This window comes from Furipterus horrens, unplaced genomic scaffold (genome assembly GCF_987537825.1).
Source record: "Furipterus horrens unplaced genomic scaffold, mFurHor1.1.pri manual_scaffold_13, whole genome shotgun sequence".
In the NCBI taxonomy this organism is placed as follows: domain Eukaryota; kingdom Metazoa; phylum Chordata; class Mammalia; order Chiroptera; family Furipteridae; genus Furipterus; species Furipterus horrens.
The window spans coordinates 57,810,968-57,828,534 of record NW_028327183.1 but is presented as its reverse complement, the minus strand read 5'-3'; the positions used below and the strand labels follow the sequence as shown (position 1 = coordinate 57,828,534).

General features: G+C 48.0%; 1 protein-coding gene and 1 long non-coding RNA gene across 3 annotated transcripts; both read right to left on the bottom strand.

Moving 5' to 3' along the window:
- Positions 1 to 126: 126 nt before the first annotated feature.
- On the bottom strand, positions 127 to 1,815 carry LOC149995603 (uncharacterized). The gene is made up of 2 exons (XM_090259272.1): positions 1,803 to 1,815; positions 127 to 1,085 (listed from the first exon to the last, which is right to left on the bottom strand). Exons 1-2 carry the CDS (start codon positions 1,813 to 1,815, stop codon positions 163 to 165), a joined length of 936 nt encoding a protein of 311 aa, XP_090115398.1. The 3' UTR covers positions 127 to 162.
- Positions 1,816 to 7,141: 5,326 nt separating this feature from the next.
- LOC149995602 (uncharacterized) lies at positions 7,142 to 17,027 on the bottom strand. Of its 2 annotated transcripts, none has more exons than XR_016507893.1 (3): positions 16,968 to 17,027; positions 13,983 to 14,051; positions 7,142 to 7,262 (listed from the first exon to the last, which is right to left on the bottom strand). It is a non-coding gene; the product is annotated as an uncharacterized LOC149995602 (long non-coding RNA). The 2 variants fall into 2 exon arrangements; XR_016507892.1 differs by lacking the exon at positions 16,968 to 17,027 and adding an exon at positions 16,128 to 16,306.
- Between the last annotated feature and the right edge of the window lie 540 nt (positions 17,028 to 17,567).

The following is a 17,567-nucleotide window of genomic DNA, read 5'->3' as shown; positions in this document are numbered from 1 at the left end:
ATATTTGGTGCCCAAAAAGTAAGGCTCTGTTTCTGTGTTTATCCCTTTCCACAGACCCGACACATGTATGGCATCTCGCCACTGTGTGACCCCTGGTACAAGATGAGGATACTGTTCTGGCTAAAGGCCTAGCCTCAGTCCTCGCATGTGAACGGCTTCTCCTCACTGTGCATCCTCTGGTGCAGGATGAGGTTGTTTCCTCCTAAAGACCTTTGCACAGTTCTCACATGTGTATGGCTTCTCCCTAGTGTGAGTCCTCCGGTGAACAATGAGGTTTCCATGCTGGCTGAAGGCCTTGCCACAGTCCCCACATGTGTATGGCTTTTCCCCAGTGTGCAACCTCTGGTGCACGATGGGACTCCCACTATGCCTGAAAGCCTTGCCACAGTCCCCGCATGTGTACGGCTTTTCCCCGGTGTGCACACGATGGTGGGCTGTGAGGCCCCACAGTGAGGGGAATTTCTTTGGAGAGGTGGTGCATGAAAAGGACTTCTCCCCGCTGTGTGTCCTCTGGTGCAGGATGAGATTCCCATTCCGCCGGAAGGCCTTGCCACAGTCCTCACATGTGTACGGCTTCTCCCTAGTGTGGGTCCTCTGGTGCGGGGTGAGGTTCTCCTTCCGGCTGAAGGACTTGCCACATTCCTCGCATGTGTAGGGCTTCTCCCCAGTGTGCATCCTGTGGTGCAGGATGAGTGTCTGCTTCCAGCTAAAGGCCTTGCCACAGTCCCCGCATGTGTACAGCTTCTCCACACTGTACCTCCGATGGTGAACAATGAGGTTCCCGTTCTGCCTGAAGGCCTTGCCACAGTCCCCACATGTGTATGGCTTCTCACCAGTGTGAGTTCTCTGGTGAACAATTAGGTTTCCGTTCTGGCTGAAGGCCTTGCCACAGTCCCCACATGTGTATGGCTTTTCCCCGGTGTGCACGCGATGGTGGGCTGTGAGGCCCCACAGTGAGGGGAATTTCTTTGGAGAGCTGGTGCATGAAAAGGACTTCTCCCTGCTTTGAAGTCTTTGGTGGATCCTCAGGAATGAGTTATAGCCAAAAGCCTTGCCACAGTCCCCACACACAAAGGGCTTCGTCACTGTGAGGGCTTTGGAAGAGGAACTGAAGCTTGAAGCACGTTGAGTTCTTCCTAGGCATGAAGCACGTTGAGTTCTTCCTAGGCATGGCGGATGGGTGCGTCCTTGCTCCTCTCCACCCGTCAGATCTAGGTGGGGTCAACAAGGGGAGTTGCTGGACAAATACTTTAAACTTACGACTTAAAGGCGCTAATGCTTGGGACATATTCAAACTACACAGAGAGCTCCCTGGGCTCCCCTTTCGCCATCCCACCCAGTCACCCTGTGTCCCCGCTCCTTCAGAGGCACAACCTCAGGTACAATCGCTTGTGGCTCCTTCAGCCACCACTGCAACAGAGGGTCTGTCTTCCCAAACGTCGTCCTGTGGGTCCGATTCTTTCAGGTCAGGTCTAGTCTCTAAGTCTGAGGGGTTGGAGCGGGAAGATAGGATGGTATATGTGCATTTAACAATGCTGACAGATGACAAGGCACAGCCTGAGAGCAGGGAATAACCTGTCATGGGGACACAGGGAGAAGGGAAACACTGAGCTGAAACAGTGAGGCTGAGGGAGGTGAGCAGAGAGCAAGAACGGAGCCCTTGGGAGTGGGTGCAAAGGTAGCCAGTGGAGCTCAGAGATGGGCATAGAGATATGTGGAGAGAAAGAGGAGGAAGGCGGGCTTGGAGGAGCGGATGCAAGGGTCCCGCTAACCCAGAGTGTTCACCGCACCCGGCTCCTCACTTGCATGCCTCATCCTAACTCTCCCAGCTAGCTTTGCTTCTCAAACCACCCGCTTTTATTAAAAAGGATAAAATAACACCTGACTCACAAGTGGATGTGTTAATAGTCATGTCTCCCCAACCAACATCTCCACAACCTATGCTGCTCAGGAGCGGCCTGGCCTTGGCTGCGGACTCCTCATGTTCCTCTTTGCACACTCGTCCCTCACTACTGACCACAGCAGATCCAGTCCCCTCCTGTGTGTGTCCCGTGGGGTTCTCAATTTCCGTTTCCAGTTTGGGGCTGTCCTGAGTTCTGGACATGCACCTCACAGGCCTACCCAATGCTAGAAAATTTTGAAATCTTACACAATAATCTCATTGAAACAGTGAAGGTCCTGTCATATGGAGCCCTCCTTCCTAGGAGACAGCCTAGAAAGCGGGAATGGGGAGCAGCGGTCACTTTCTCACACTGAACACCATACTAGCCCCACTACACTCGGGTTAGAGACTGTCCCCCGAGTCACGGGAGTCTGGAATTCAGTCTCATCTCTATGCTGACACCGCCTAAAAGGATTCCGAACGGGACCTCCTGTCTGAGCTCCCGTGAGGCTCCCGTCTTGGGTATCACAAAGCAAATGCATGGTATGCAAGACATGTGCATTTGGAACCTTCGCTACCAAATAACAGAGAGGCCCACCAGAGAGCTGTAGAAAAATGAGTCATACACCCAATGACTTACACCATATGTTTCCACTCATATGAGGTAACTGGAATCATCAAATTGATAGAGATAGAAAATAGGACCTGTGTGCAGGGATGTGCGTAGGGCTATGGGGATCTGCCACTTAGAGGGGATACATTGTCAGTAGGGGAGGATTGAGTTCTGGAGGTGTATGGCGGTGACAGTTGAACTTAATGTGAATGTACTTCATGCCACAGAATTGCACTCATAGAAGTAGTTCAACCCTGAGTGGTGTGGCTCCGTGGATTAAGAGCGAGCCAGTGAATCAGAAGGTCACTCGTTTGATTCCCATTCTGTGCACATGCCTGGGTTGTCAGTCATTTCCCCATTTGGGGATGCGTGAGGGAAAACGCATTAATGTTTCTCTCCTCTATCTCCTTCCCTTCCCCTCTCTCTAAAATAAAATATTAAAAAGAAAAAAAGTTCAGTGATCAATTTTATGATAGGTATAGTTTGCTACCATTAAGAAAATGAAAAATTTAACACGTATTTTTAAAAATTAATTAATTTATTTGTTTGCTTATTTATTTTTATTTTTAGAGAGAGGGGAAAGGAGAGAGGAAGAGAAACATCACTGTGTGGTTGCCTCTCACTCGCGCCCCCAACTGGGGACCTAACGTGCAACCTAGTCATGTGCCCTGACTGGGAATCGAACCAGCAACAAACACTTGGTTCGCAGGCCAACACTCAATCCACTGAGCCACAGCAGCCATGGCTTAAAAAAAATGAAAAATTTAGGGGACTTCCGGACAAGATGCAGGCTTAGACTGACACACTCAGTGTCCCTCTACAACTAAAAAGGAATACAACTACCTGAAAACAAAAGATAACTAGAAATTCCAGAAAATAAAACTACATGGAAGCCCAATGTATGAAGTTATAAACCAGCGATGCTGGTCTGGACGGGTAGGAGGGGCGAGAAAATGCAGTGCTGTCTGTGGTAGCGGCGGGCATAGCAGCAGGACGGCAAGAAGCGCCAGGGGAGCAATCCTGAGTGCAATCGAGAACCCGCAGCTCGCAATTCAACGCTGAGAAGGGCATCCCCCCCACTGCCTCAGATGGTGAGGCCCAGAGGGTCGGGGGACGGATCCCAGTCTCTTAATGGAGAATAATGGCAGGAATTCATCTTGGACCACCGCCCCCAAATAAAGCGCCACAGTGTGGCGAAAAAGTTTGCGGATTGCTGCGGGTCAAGGGACAGTGACGAGTGCACAGGGCTCTGCTCCCTACAGCCTGCGCAGGAAGCAAAGGTAAACACAAGTCTGTTAGAATGAAGCAGACAATGATTGAAATCCTGGTGACGCAGCTTACCAGGCAGCAGATGCGAGACCTGACAGATGAACAAATAAAAAACCTTTCTGAGGCTCAGTTCAGAGCTATAGTTATAAGGTGGCTCACAGAATTAACAAAAGATTTGGAACAAGACAGGGAAGAAAAGAAAACCACTCATACTGAAACGAACGAAAACACATACGAGACAAGTGGGGAGGAAATAAAATCCAGAGATCAAATCAACAACCCGGAGCGTACGGAAGGAACAAACAGTCAACCAATGCAGAAAAAGGAAACAAAAAGTAAGGAAAACTAGGAGAGGCTCAGAAACCTCTGGGACAGCTATAAGAGAATGAACATTCGGATTATAGGATTGCCAGAGGGTGAAGAAGAACTAGAAATTGAAAAATTATGTGAAAAAATAATGAAGCGGAACTTCCCGAACTTGGGGAAGGAAATACACTTACAGGTCCAGGAAGCACAGAGAGTTCCAGAAAAACTGGACCCAGGGAGAACCACTCCAACATACATTGTAATCAAATTGTCAAAAATTAAAGATAAAGAAAAAATCTTAAAAGCAGCAGGAGAGAAGAAAAGAATCATGTACAAAGGGGTCCCAATTAGACTATCAGCTGATTTCTCAAAGGACACTCTGCAGGCAAGAAGGGACTGGCAAGAAATATTCAAAGGAATGAAAATCAAAAACCTACAGCCACGAATACTCTATCCAGCGAAGCTGACATTCAGAATAGAAGGGCAGAGAAAGTGCTTCCAGGACAAAGTAAAACTGAAGGAGTTCATTAGATCCAAACCACTGTTATATGAGATGTTAAAGGGACTGGTTTAGAAGAAGGAGGATCAAAACTATGAACATTAAAATGAAAACTGCATTACAAGAACCAACAACAGAAGCTAGGGAATCAAAACAATGGTAAACTAAATAGGCAACGAGAGTGGAAAAAGAACTACAGGTATGGGGAACGTATTCAGGGGAGGTCAGCAGGGAGGGGGAAGGGGGAGAGGGAGGGAGATGGCACAGGAATTAAGAAGCATAGTAGGAGGGAATGGAGTAGACAGGAAGAGGTTAAGAAGAACTATATGCACAACCAATGCTCATGAACTAAGGGGGGGGGCAACTGGAGGGAGGGGATCGCCGGGTGGAGGGGAGCAAAGGGAAGGAAAATTGGGACAACTGTAACAGCATAATCAATAAAGGATATTAAAAAAAAAAGAATATGAAAAATTTAAATTAAAAAGGAAGAAAAGATTTAGTAGTCATCCTCGACTCACCCCCTCCCATTCACCATCAGACAGTTAACAAATGCCACCTGATATGAAAACATGAACTGAACCAGACCTACCCATCACTCCTTGTGCCGAAACAGAGCGCCAGACCCACTCTTACAACGCACGGTCCGCTCCATGGGAAGAAAGTCTCAGGCGTCAGATCAAACCCACCAGCACCTTCTCAGCGCATGGTGATCACAGGCAATGTCTTCCTCTCCCCTGATTGCTTTCTGCCATCCACTGCCCCTCTTCTTTGTTTCTCTCTGATGTCCTTGTCCAGGCCCAGTGCTTCCAGACTCAGGGCCTTTGCACTGCTGTTCCCCCCGGTCTTCCCATGAGCGCTCATCCTGAGGCCTCAGAGGGCCCTTCTCCCCACAGGGAGGCCTTCTCTGTCCACCCTGCAGTGGAAGGGAAGCTCCTGCCTGCCATTCTCTCCCCTGCTACACTGTGAGCGCTCGTTAACTGTGCACTTTACTGATCTGTGCACTGCCAGCTCCCCAAGTGGAAAACTGTCAGAAGAAACCAGAGTAACTCTTCATGACCTTTGGTTCGGCAATGTCCCCAGCAATATGACATTGAAAGCACAAGCAACAACAAAATAAATAAACTTGACCACATAAAACTTAAAACAATTGTGTTTCAAATGATGCCATCAAAAAAGTCTCCCAACAGAATGGGACAAACCGTTGCTAAATAGACATTGGTTAAAAGACTTGTACCAAGAATTAACAAAAATAGAATTTGTAACTTTCCATCTTGAAGGATATGGAAGCAACAACCCCCCTGAATAAACAGGCAAAAGACTGAACCATACACTTCACTGAAGAGAACAGACCGCTGACAAATGAGTACCTCGAAGGCCCTCAGAACCAGCTGCCAGCTGGGCCGTTGCAACACCGCTCACCAACCAGAGTGGCTGCAGTGAGAAAGGCTGAGCATATTCAGTTCTGACAAGCACACGGAGCAGTGCAATGCCCAGCGCTGCTGGTGGAAGCAAAAGTGAGACAACTGCTTTGGGAAAATGTGCGCTTTCTGAAAAAATTATATATGCACCATTGTATGACCCAACCGTGGACAACAGAAAGGACATCACGTGTCTACAGAAAAATATCCAGAACTGGAAATAACCCATATATTTACCAAGTGAATGAATAAACACATGGTTGTTTCTCCATAAAGTAGAAGCTAACTATTGACCTCGCTGGGTGACTAAGTTGGTTGTTTGGACCGTCATCATGTGCACCAAAGGTTGTGTGTTTGATCCCCAATCAGGACTCGGATGGGAGGCAATTGATCAATGATCTCTCTCGCTCTGTCTCAAATCAATAAAAATATTCTCAGGTAAGGATTTAAAATTTTAAAAAAGGAGAGAAATGAATGTAACTATTGATACATATGGACAAGGTGTTGAACGTCAAAAAAAGTGAAGCCAAGGGTAAGAAGTGAAAGAAAGAAAAAACAAAAAGGAGTACGGGCTACATAATCCCATATATATCACCATCTAGAAGAGGCACACTAAACAGCAGTGACATAAAGCAGAGCACTGGTCACTGGGGGAGTGAAGTTGGGAAACTGAAAAGAGAAAGTCTTTGGGTTACTGGACGACTCTGCTGTATCACTATGATTACTTCCCAGGTGAACATCAACTGTGCCATGTCCAGCCAAGAATGTTCTTCTTTTTCATGTCTGTGTACCTCAGGGGTGAGAATTGTATTTCTGTGACTACATTAGTACTTCCATGATTAGTGTTTTAAAAATCTTTATGAACTGTAACTGTGCACTTCTATCTATATGAATAGTATACTCATCGGCTTGGTCCACCTCTACCATTCACAAGTCTTTTTTGGAAAAAAGATGCTCTTTACATATTTACAAGCCTATGAATGTTTATGCATGTGGTAAATACTGTTTCCCACTTCCTCAGGTATGTGGTTTATGTTTAGCCTCGAGTAGCCTGGGCACTACCTACACCGATCTGTCCATCTTTTCTATATCTGTGTCATCCTGAGTGACAGGCATGCGGTAAGTTATGCAACAAAGCTGCCCCTTACCCAGCAACACCAGGTTCCAGTAGATCTCCATCATCACGTCTCTGTACAGGTCCTTCTGCGCAGGCTTCAGCTGCTGCCACTCCTCCTGGGTGAAGTCCACCAACACGTCACTGAACACCACCAAGCCCTGTGAGAGGAAGCGCAAACCACTAACCGCAGGGCCCTCCTTACAGGGGTCGGGAGGTGGGGCCAAAAGGGCTAAGAGGATCATGAAGGAACACAGGATGAATGTGACATTGTGTCTGCAAGGTGCAGAGCTCTGAAGGGTCTGACCACTCCGTGTCCTCGGTGCCTAAGTACATTGGATGGTCCTCGGACTGACAAATAAAATATGGCCTGTTCACCAGGAACAAAATGAACCCCATTAAACAATGGGCAAAGGGCCTGAATAGACACTTCTCCAAGAGGACATACACATGGCCAACAGACTTACGGAAAATACTCAACATCAGTAATCATGAGATGGCTGCAAGTTGAAACTCAATGAAATATCACCTCATACTTCTCAGACAGAAACCAGTGTACGGTACTCACGACCTGCTCAATGCCATCGTGACTAGTGCATTAACTTTGGCATCTGAAGGAGTTTCCGGAAGTTGGAAGGTGTTGTCTGTGGCGGGGGACTTGGAGGGACATTACAGGTAGGGACAGGTGGGTCAAGACCTGAGGCTTAAACAGCAGTGACAAGCACTGAGGATGTACACACCATGACCCTGTGCCTGAAATGAAAGTGGCCCAGGATTCTGTGGACAAAGACATGATGACAATGATGTCACCACACCAGTAACGACACCTGTCACTCAATATGCAGTTGCTCTGTTCAGGGTTTTAGTGTAAGCCATGTTGCTGGTTGAGACTTGTGTTGACTTCCTGTGTTGAGTGCTAACCTCTAATGTCTCAGGATGGGACCTAATTTGGAAACAAGGTCATTGCAGATGTACAGAGTGAAAATGAGGTCACACCGGAGAACTGTGGGACCTAAGGCAACAGGACTAATGTCCTTATAAAAGGGCGAAATTTGTGCACAGACACAGTCATGCAGGTATATGCCACATGAAGATGGGAGTTACGGTGCCAGCAGCCATAGAACAAGCAGAGTCTGGGTCACACGGCTGGAACAGACCCTTCCCAGGTTCCTCAGAGGTGGCAGTGCCCTGCTGACACCTTAAGTTCCAACTTCCAGATCCCAGAACTGTGGCAAATTGATTCCCGTAGTTGAAAGTCTGTAATTGAGAGTCTGTAATGAATGGCTGGCTCTGCTCTCCAGTCCTGGCTGTTACCTCAGACAACTGACAACCTTTCTGACCTTGTTTGATCAATCAACCTCCTAGTAACAACGTCCCCCAGGTAGCTGTTACGAGGGTGAATGAGGTCACACATGTGCGATTCCACAGTGTTGTATGGCTCTTGGAAGCTCCCAGTAATGGCAGCTACTGCTCTTCTTATCCTATTAACTAGACATTTCATACACATTTATAGGATTTTAATCCTTAATACTAATTTCATATTATTATTTGATGCTATGCCCACTGAACCTTTGGGAAAGCCCAGCTAATAATTTCTTTCATTTTTAATTCTGTTACAAAGATATAATACTCCCTCTCTATATTACGGTACATTTATTGTGGCCTCACTATATCATGGGATTTTTAAAAATATTATATTTAAGGCCCTGGCTGCTGTGGCTCAGTGGATTGAGTGTCGGCCTGCAAGCCAAGTGTTGCTGGTTTGATTCCCAGCTAGGGCACATTACTAGGTTGCACGTCAGGTCCCCAGTTGGGGGCACGAGTGAGAGGCAACTACACAGAGATGTTTCTCTCTCTCTCTTTCTCCTTTCTGCTCTCTCTAAAAATAAAAAATAAGTAAACAAACAAATTACTAAAACTATATATATCCAAAGTTTAAAATATATATATATACAGTTAAAATATTATATTTAATTATTTATTATGGATTTTATGCTATATAGTGGGATTTTGCAGTACTGTAGAATAAATACTAAAATAAATGTAAGGTTCCTACTTTGACGATTTTCACCTATTGCAAGGGGGTCTAGAATGTAATTCCTGTAATAAGTGAGGGAGCTCTGTATATTAATTGATTTTAGAGAGAGGAGGAAGCAGAGAAACATCAATCAACTACCTCCCAAACACACACCGAGCCGGGATTTGAACTGACAACCTTTTGGTATATAAGATAATACTGCTAAAACGACTTTGAAATCCAGAAAGGGAAGGTGTATTTTTAGAAAAATGAGAAAGTAATTACACTAAAAGAGATTAAGATAAAGAAATGGAACCTTTAAATCCCAACCACATGAAAATAACAAGCATTGGAAAATCCTAAGCAATGTTTGCAAAGCACGAAACCAAAGCAACCATTATGCAGAAGGTAAAAGTGAAGACATCATGGTGCATCCGCCTTGGAAAACAGTTGGATCCCTTTTTTTTTTTTTTTAAGTATGTTTTAATTATTATGTTGTTACAGAAGATCCAATTTTTTCCCCTTTGCTCCCCTTTGCCCAGTATTCCCCCCACCCCCGGAGGAATCCCAGCCCCCTTAATTCAGGTCCAGGGGTCATGCATAGAAGTTCTTTGGCTTCACCATTTCCTAGATTATTCTTAACTTCCCCCTATTTTGTACCAACTGATTATGCTTCCTAGTCCCTGAACCATTTCCCCATTTCTCCCCCTCCCCCTTCCAAGATGATAACCCTCTAAATGATCCCCATACCTATGATTCTGTTCCTATTCTGGTTTGCTTAGTTGGGTTTTGTTTTTATTTTTTAGATTCAGTTGTTAATAGTTGTGATTTTGTTGTCGTTTTAGTGTTCATAGTTTTGACGTGTTACTTACGTAAGTCCCTTTGACATTTCATATAAGGGCTTGGTGATGATGAACTCCTTCAGCTTCACCTTCTCTGGGAAGCACTTCATCTGCCCTTACATTTCAAATGATAGCTTTGCTGGGTAGAGTAAACTTGGTTGTAGGTTGCTTTTCATCACATTGAATACTGCTTGCCAGTCTCTTCCTGCCTGCAAAATGTCCTCTGAGAAACGAGGTGATATTCCTATAGGCACCCCCCTGTAGGTAATTCTCGGCCTCTCTTTATCTTTAACCTTTGGCATCTCAATCATGATGCGTCCTGGTGTGGTCCCCTCTGGGTCCAGCTTACCCAGGGCCCTCCGTGCTTCCCGGACTTGTACGTCCATCTTCTTTGCAAAAATTAGTAAGTTTTCCTCAGTTTTTCCAATTCTTGCTTCATCATTCTGCACTGGTTGACTGTTTTTTTCTTCTTTATGTTCCAAATCATTGATTTGAACCCTGGTTTCCTTCCCTTCACCATTGGTTTTGTATGTATTTTTCTTTGTTTCACTTTGCATAGCCTTCACTTCTTCTCTTACACGTTTGCCGAACTCAAGCATATCTGAAAAGCCTGTGAGCATCTTTATCACCCGTGTTTTGAATTCTTCATCTGTTAGGTTGGCTATCTCTTTGTCGCTTAGCTCTCCCAATGGAACCTTGATCCGTTTCCCCTTTTGGGCCATACGTCTCTGTCTCCTCATTCTGACAGGCTCTTGTGTGTGTTTGCCTCTGTGTCCCAGGTAGAACTGTTCCTCCTGTTACGTTGTAAGGGGCGGAGCCTTAGGAATTTGTCAGTACAGGATGACCTATTTCACCACGTTGTGTTTCTCTATGTGGGGGAAGCATCCAAGAGGGAACAATGTCGCTTGCCTAGCACTCGCCCCTTTTCCAGGCACCTCGCCCACTTCCGGACCGGACTAGCGCCTCTCTAGCTGCTGCCCTGACCGTCGTTCCCCGAGTGGGTGGGTCTGGGAATGTTCTAGGACCATAGGGGCCCTTTAAACAAGCAGACTCTGCCAACCCCGGTAGTTTCTACCTCGACACCAAACCCCACTGGTCAGCACAGTGAGAAGCAATGAGGCTTGATTTTCCCCAGTGCTGGGACCATTGGCTCCGAGTTCTGGGAAGGAGCTGGGAACATTCCTCAGGTGTCCCTCCTGACCTTTTAAAACGTGTGACTGCATTTTTTGGAGGCCTGTTGCCACCGCCGCCGCTGCCAACACCACGCCAGGTCCTCTCCGTCCCTCCTACCTGTGTGGATGAGTATCTCTCCTTTATATCTTTGGTTTCTGGATTTCCAGATAGTTTTATTTACTGGGACTTCTGGTTGTTTCTAGTTTTGAGATAGTTGTGTTCCTTCTTAGCTGTGGAGGGTGACCCAGCCTATCTGTCTATGCCTCTATCTTGGCCGGATCTTAGTTTTGAATGGATCACTTCTTGAATGATTAAATATAATATACTGTTATCAAAGAAAACATAATTTCCTCCACTGCACTCAAGAAAAATGAGAAGATCAAACACAAAAGTGTCCATGAATGTTCATAGCAGCATTACTAATAAGCAAAAAGTAGTAACAACCCAAATGTACACCACATGGTTTACCTGTACAAAGGAATAGCATAGAGCCATGAAAAGGGACACCTGTTATGACATAGATGTACATCAAAAACATGAAGCTCAGTGAAAACAGCCAGACACAAAGCCAAATGTTGTGTCACTGCATTATTAAGAAATGCAGCCCTGGCCAATTTCCTCACTTTCTTGCAGCACTGTCTGTACAACCTAAGGTTGAAGGTGCAGTCCCAACTGGGGCACGTGAGGGGGGCAACAGATGGATGTTTCTCTCTCTCTCTTTCTCGTTTCCATTCGCTATCAAAAGAAATAAATAAAGTATTAAAAATAATAAAAGCCTTCAAATTACTGTAGACCAGCAAACCATATTATAAATAATTTGCTGTTCAGAACCACTTTGTATGGTTTCAGGAATTGTAGCCCAGCTGCAAGAAAGGTTTACACCTCGCCACTCCCAGAGGTGCATAAGACTTGATTGGAAAACCGGGAACGTAGAGGCAGACATGACTCGAAAGCCACCTAGGAGGTTCCCATGGGAACTGGATTTGAAGAATGAATATTATGCTTTAGAGCTTGCCTTGTTTTCTTATCTCTTAGTTAACTATAAACAGTGTGTCGTAAAAATGTATGAAGCCTTGTACCTGATGTCAGTATGGCACCAGGATGTTTAACAGACCCTGACAGAGTGGTCACTGTGTTCTTTACATTGATATCTGTATCAGTAACTGTCAACTGTAACCCAAGCATCTGAAAGCTTATTGATGATTCATAAGTCTTGACCATCTATCTCCAAAATCCCCTCCCCAATCAAAGGGACCAGGAGAAAGCATTCAACGCTCTTCTCAACTACAGAAATTTGCAACCTTTCCTCCTTTCAGACGAAAGACAGTGTCCTGGGTAATTTTGTCCTCATCCATGACCCCGAAACCTTTGCTGGACAGGGAGTGTCCACCAAGCCGGGGCTTTCGAGGCAGAGAGCCTTAATTCACCAGCCTTCAGAATGGGCGAATAAACATTTCCTAAAACTCAAACCTCACAAATACCACAAATGATACTACTGACAAAGAGATCATGTGATATCAGTTTCTCCTACCACAACGTTAGTTTATTCCACTTGTAATTTATATTTGATACATAATAAGAAAGGAACAATGGCCTAAGTGAAAGAGGGGCAGTCCGTTACACAATAGTAAGGAAATAAAACTGTTCCAGCCCATAAGTATACGGATTTCTGAAAGGCCTTTAAAATACCTACCCCAGCACAAGTTGGACTGGATCAGTGAAGTGAATTCCATGTGAACCGAAGGGTCACTATTCGATTCCCAGTCAGGGCACAAGCCTGAGTTGCTGGCCAGGCCCCTAGTTGAGGGCATGCAAGAGGCAACCCATTGATGTTTCTCTCATACATTGTTCTGTCTTATCATCTTCTTTCTCCCTCCCTTCCCCTCTCTAAAAAACTAGATAAATCTTTACACAGTTGTTCTGTCTCCCATGATTAAAAACATAAAAAAAGAAAAAGGAAAAAAAAAAAACCATACAAACTGCAGGGGAAAGTTTATTCCTTCCCCTAGCCAGGAGGCTTAGTTCTTTGGAGCACTGTGCCATACACCAAAAGGTTACTGACTTGATCCAGGGTGGGGGCACACACAAAAGGGAACTGATTCATGTTTCTATTACACATGTGTTTCGCTCCCTTCCTTTCTGGGTAAAACTCAATGAACATATCCTCTGGTGAGGAAAAAAATGAGAACATTTATCCATAGAGAGATATAATTTAGTGATTTGAGACAGATATATTCTTTCATTTATTGGTGAATTCATTGATTTCTTCTCCTATGTGCTCCGACCAGGGAATAAACCTACAACCATGCTTATCGAGATGATGCTCGAAACTACTGAGAAAGATGTATGTATTTTTATATTAATGGATTTCTTGAATATAAGGAAATTTATAGAAAAATACTACACATAGCCAGCCACTAAAAATTCATAAAACTTCAAGGTGACAGTTGTGGATGTTCACATATCCCTCCCCACATCCATCCTCTGATTGTCTCTTGGGTATTTAGTACTGTCCGCCCATTTCTCAGGGTCCCTCGTCTATCAGGTCTAGTCCATAGCCTTTTTCACACTAGATGGAATATGCTTAACATGCCACTTCCAGGTGCTTGCCAATGTCTCCACAGAGCCCCAGCGTAAGACAAGGTCACTTCTGAGCTAACATGTCCCATGTGGTTGAGAGAAGTCAGTTTCAGTACAATAATCGACCACCTTATGGTGGACACAATTCCTGGAGAATGGGCCTGAGGCCTGTGACCTTGGCTCTGCGTGCGGCTCAGGAGTGGCGGGGAGTCATTCCTGCTCAGAAGACTGACGCTAGGAGTGATCTAGGAAAGGGTGACATGACTCACCTGGGCCTTCTGAGTTAGTAGCTGGATGGTCATCCTTCCAGTGCCCATTGTGACTAGGGGACGGGCAGGCTGTGTAAAGGGAAGAAAGAGTAAGGCACAGGAAGAAATCAGGTCAAAGCCTGCCCCACAATGCAACAGTACAGACAGAAATACCCTTTGAAGACAGGCATTCAGGGAAATGTACACAGGTTAACTGTGGACGAATGCAGGGGGCCCTGTGGCATCCAAAGCCCTTGACAAATTATCTTATTTAATATTCATGACACTGTATAGGATGGGGGCTATTGCAACTCACCCCATTTCACAGATGAGGAAACTGAGGCCCAAAGACATAAGCCACACAGACAAGACAAAGATGACATTAGGGATGGGCTTAGTTTGTCTGGGTCAGTGGCTCGGTGCACATGTCACAATACAGTGAAACTTTCTCAACACACACACACTCACGCTGACTCTTCCATAGCCTGAAGGAATAGGACCCTGCGCCAGTCAGTGGGTCTGACTATTGAACCCAGGCCCCAGAATGCACATTATCACTGCCTCCACCTTGAGTGTCTCCCCCAGATCTCATGGGGTTACTGTGAGGCTCAATCATCAGCAGGGCGCCTGGCACCATGAGGCACACAGTAAGAACTCAGTCCTCCCCTGGTCAGTGGCTCAGTTGGTTGGAGCGTTGTCTGGAACACACAAGAGTCAGGGACAATCCCTGTTTCGAGGCCGGGTCCTGGAGTGCCAGATTCATACCCTAGCCCAGGTCAGGGTGTGAGTGGGAAGGAACTGAATAATGTTTCTCTTTTCCTTCTTCTCTATCTAAAATCAATAAACATATAAACGATGTTCATCTTAGCACTGTATCGCTGAAGCAAATACCAACCAACCAACCAACCAAAGAACAATTCCTGTATAGGACAGAAGGCCAGGCACCCAGCCTGAAATCCCAGATCACCTCCAGGAAACAGGGGCGAAGTTATGTCCCTGGGTGCAGTGAGTTCTTAAACAGAATTTAATTTTGACAAAGAGAGTCATTCTGGACATGTGGCCTCTGACTCCTATCCCTGCACTGGGAGGCTAACAACATGGGCTCCTTTTACTGTAAGAGGCCACTAGAGCCCACTTACCCAGGAGGCACAGTGGTCCAAATGCCCTTGGGCCCTATAGGCACCCCTGTAATTATCACCATTAATTTCAAAATTACTAGAGAAAAATGAAATTTAGTCCATCCTGGGCTACAGTTGTCCTTATAGCAGTACAATCACAATTCTAATTTCTACTTCATTTAAAGGAGGCCATAAGTCACAGTGGCCCTGGAAGTGGCATGTGCTTGAGGCTGGTGACAGCTGACCCCAGTGTGGCCTCAGAGTCTGGGGTGGTGGCAGCTCGTGATCCTCCTCCTGTGCCCAAGCTCTCTGACATTTCCTTCCTTCCGTGGTTTCTAAGGAGAAACCAGGATTTGCCACCTGTGAGGTGGTTAGTGTGGGGGCTCAGGAACCTGGATCCCTGGGTGAGGAGTTGGGGGATTCACTTAGTCTCTTCCTCAGTTTCCCCATCTGCATATTGAGGCTGGTGAGGGTCCCTACCTCACAGTTACCGGGAGGCCTGTAACATGCCCAGAGCCATGCCCTGAGCACCCCATACACGCCCTCAACAACCCACCCCGTCAGCATGGGGCGGGGTCTCTGACCTCTTTCTCAGCCCCGCCCCCTGCGACCACCCACGCCCCGCCCCCCAGGGCCAGGTGAAGCTCTGAGGGCAGGAAGCAGGTGGGCTCGGGCAGGCAGGCGGGCAGCCCCGCCAGGCCCCCTGTGCAGGGCAGCCTTCCCCACGCTCTCGGGGGGGCCCCCCACACGCACCGCACATACGGCAGTCACCCCCGTAGAGGCGCAGGGGCACACGCGGGGGGAGCCTCGGACAGGACAGACGCACCCGCACGCGCAGACACACTCACCCCCAGACGCGCAGCCAGGACCCGAGGATCAGACCAGACACGGCGGATGCCTGGATGGGGCCTCAGGCTCAGTCCCCGCGGACGGACACGACGGCGGACGCGCTCACAGACGCGGGCACAGAGGGACCCGGGGAGGCCAGACAGGAGCGAACAGACGGACAGAGAAAGACAGACATACACACACACAGCCACGGCAGCACCTCCACGCGCACGACCCGCGGGGATCCGCAGCCTCCACTACCGCGGCCGCCTGGTGCGCAGCCGGAGTCACAGCGCGGCTCCCTCCGGGAAATGACCGGCTCCCTCAGAGCGCACGGGCCGCCCTTCGCGGCTGGAGGAGCAGGAACGCTTCCCAGAATGCCGTGCGCCGCCTCCCCTCAGAGCGAGCGCGGCCTACGGTACCGGAAGCAGACGGGGAGGGGGGGGGGCGGGAGCGGGCGCCTGTCCCAGAAGCCCCTGCGCCATCATGGCCAAGAAGGTGCCGGACGGAGTTTGTTGGGTATCAGGGGGAACGTTGTGCAAGGAAGCGGGGTGCGGACAGAAGACTAGAGAGCGGGATCGGGCGTCAGGCGGGTTCGCGTCCCCTTGAGGAGCAGAGCGGTGTATGGAGACGTGAAGGCGGCCGCGGAACAGAGCGAGGGGAAGGGGACGGAGGGGGAGGGGAATCCCAGAGGAGGCGGGGCCTCGGTGGAGGCTCGAAATGACGCGGCAGCCCCTCATCACCATGCTGACTTGCAGAAAAGTTGTAAAGCGTGAGAGATGCAGGAAAACACTGTCAGCCCGTCCTGTTAGGTGCCAGCCCCTGTTCAGTGCACGTTATCCTCACAGAACCAAAGTGGGGGATCCGCTTCCCGCGCGCACATTAGGAAGCTCCAGAGACACAGCCGGTGGGAAAAGAAAGAGGGTTTTCGCTGAGATGCTCCTGCGTCGGGGATGATGGCAGACTCCTCTCAGAGCCCCCCGCTACGGAAACCCGAGGAAAAACCCAGCCAGGCCAGAAGTCGGTGTGCAGCTCCCCCGCTCCCGTATAAAGTGCTGACCTCTGGGAGCCGCAGGCGGCCGCGGAGCAGTCACCCAGGCAGCTCAGCTCGCTCCCCGCAGCTGGCCGCTTTCAGGCTCCCGCCTGGGACGTGCAGGCCCCGTTGTCCGCCCGGCCGCTTCCAGGGCCACAAGGTCATGCGCACTCACCGGGTAGTATTTTCGATGGGTGGGCAAGAGGGCGTCGCTTCCGTTTCCTGGGTTTATATTACTTTCAGGTGTGGGGCGGGCTGAATGCCCCGTTGATTTCCCAACGTTCCCGGTGCTCCGGGAGGGTCCACCGCGACCAATGGACTTCTTTCCCAGGGAAGGCTGACAGGCTGGTCACCAGCACCTCCCCGCCCCACGCCCACCCCCGCGCCTCCATTATGACTTCTGAGATGCAGATGCCTGATTTCTTTGATACTAACCTATCAGGTATCAGAAGCCCGAAGGAGGACTTTTGCCCGTTCCAATCATCTTGACAGCATAGCAAGTGCTCAGGGCAATAGTTCCTATTGCCACTGCCTTTCCCAGCAGGGAAATCCGCCTCCAGGATACGATGCTCCTCCACCTGCAGGGCAGAGCTCCGTTACCCAGGCAACGCGGTGCCGCCCTCTGCC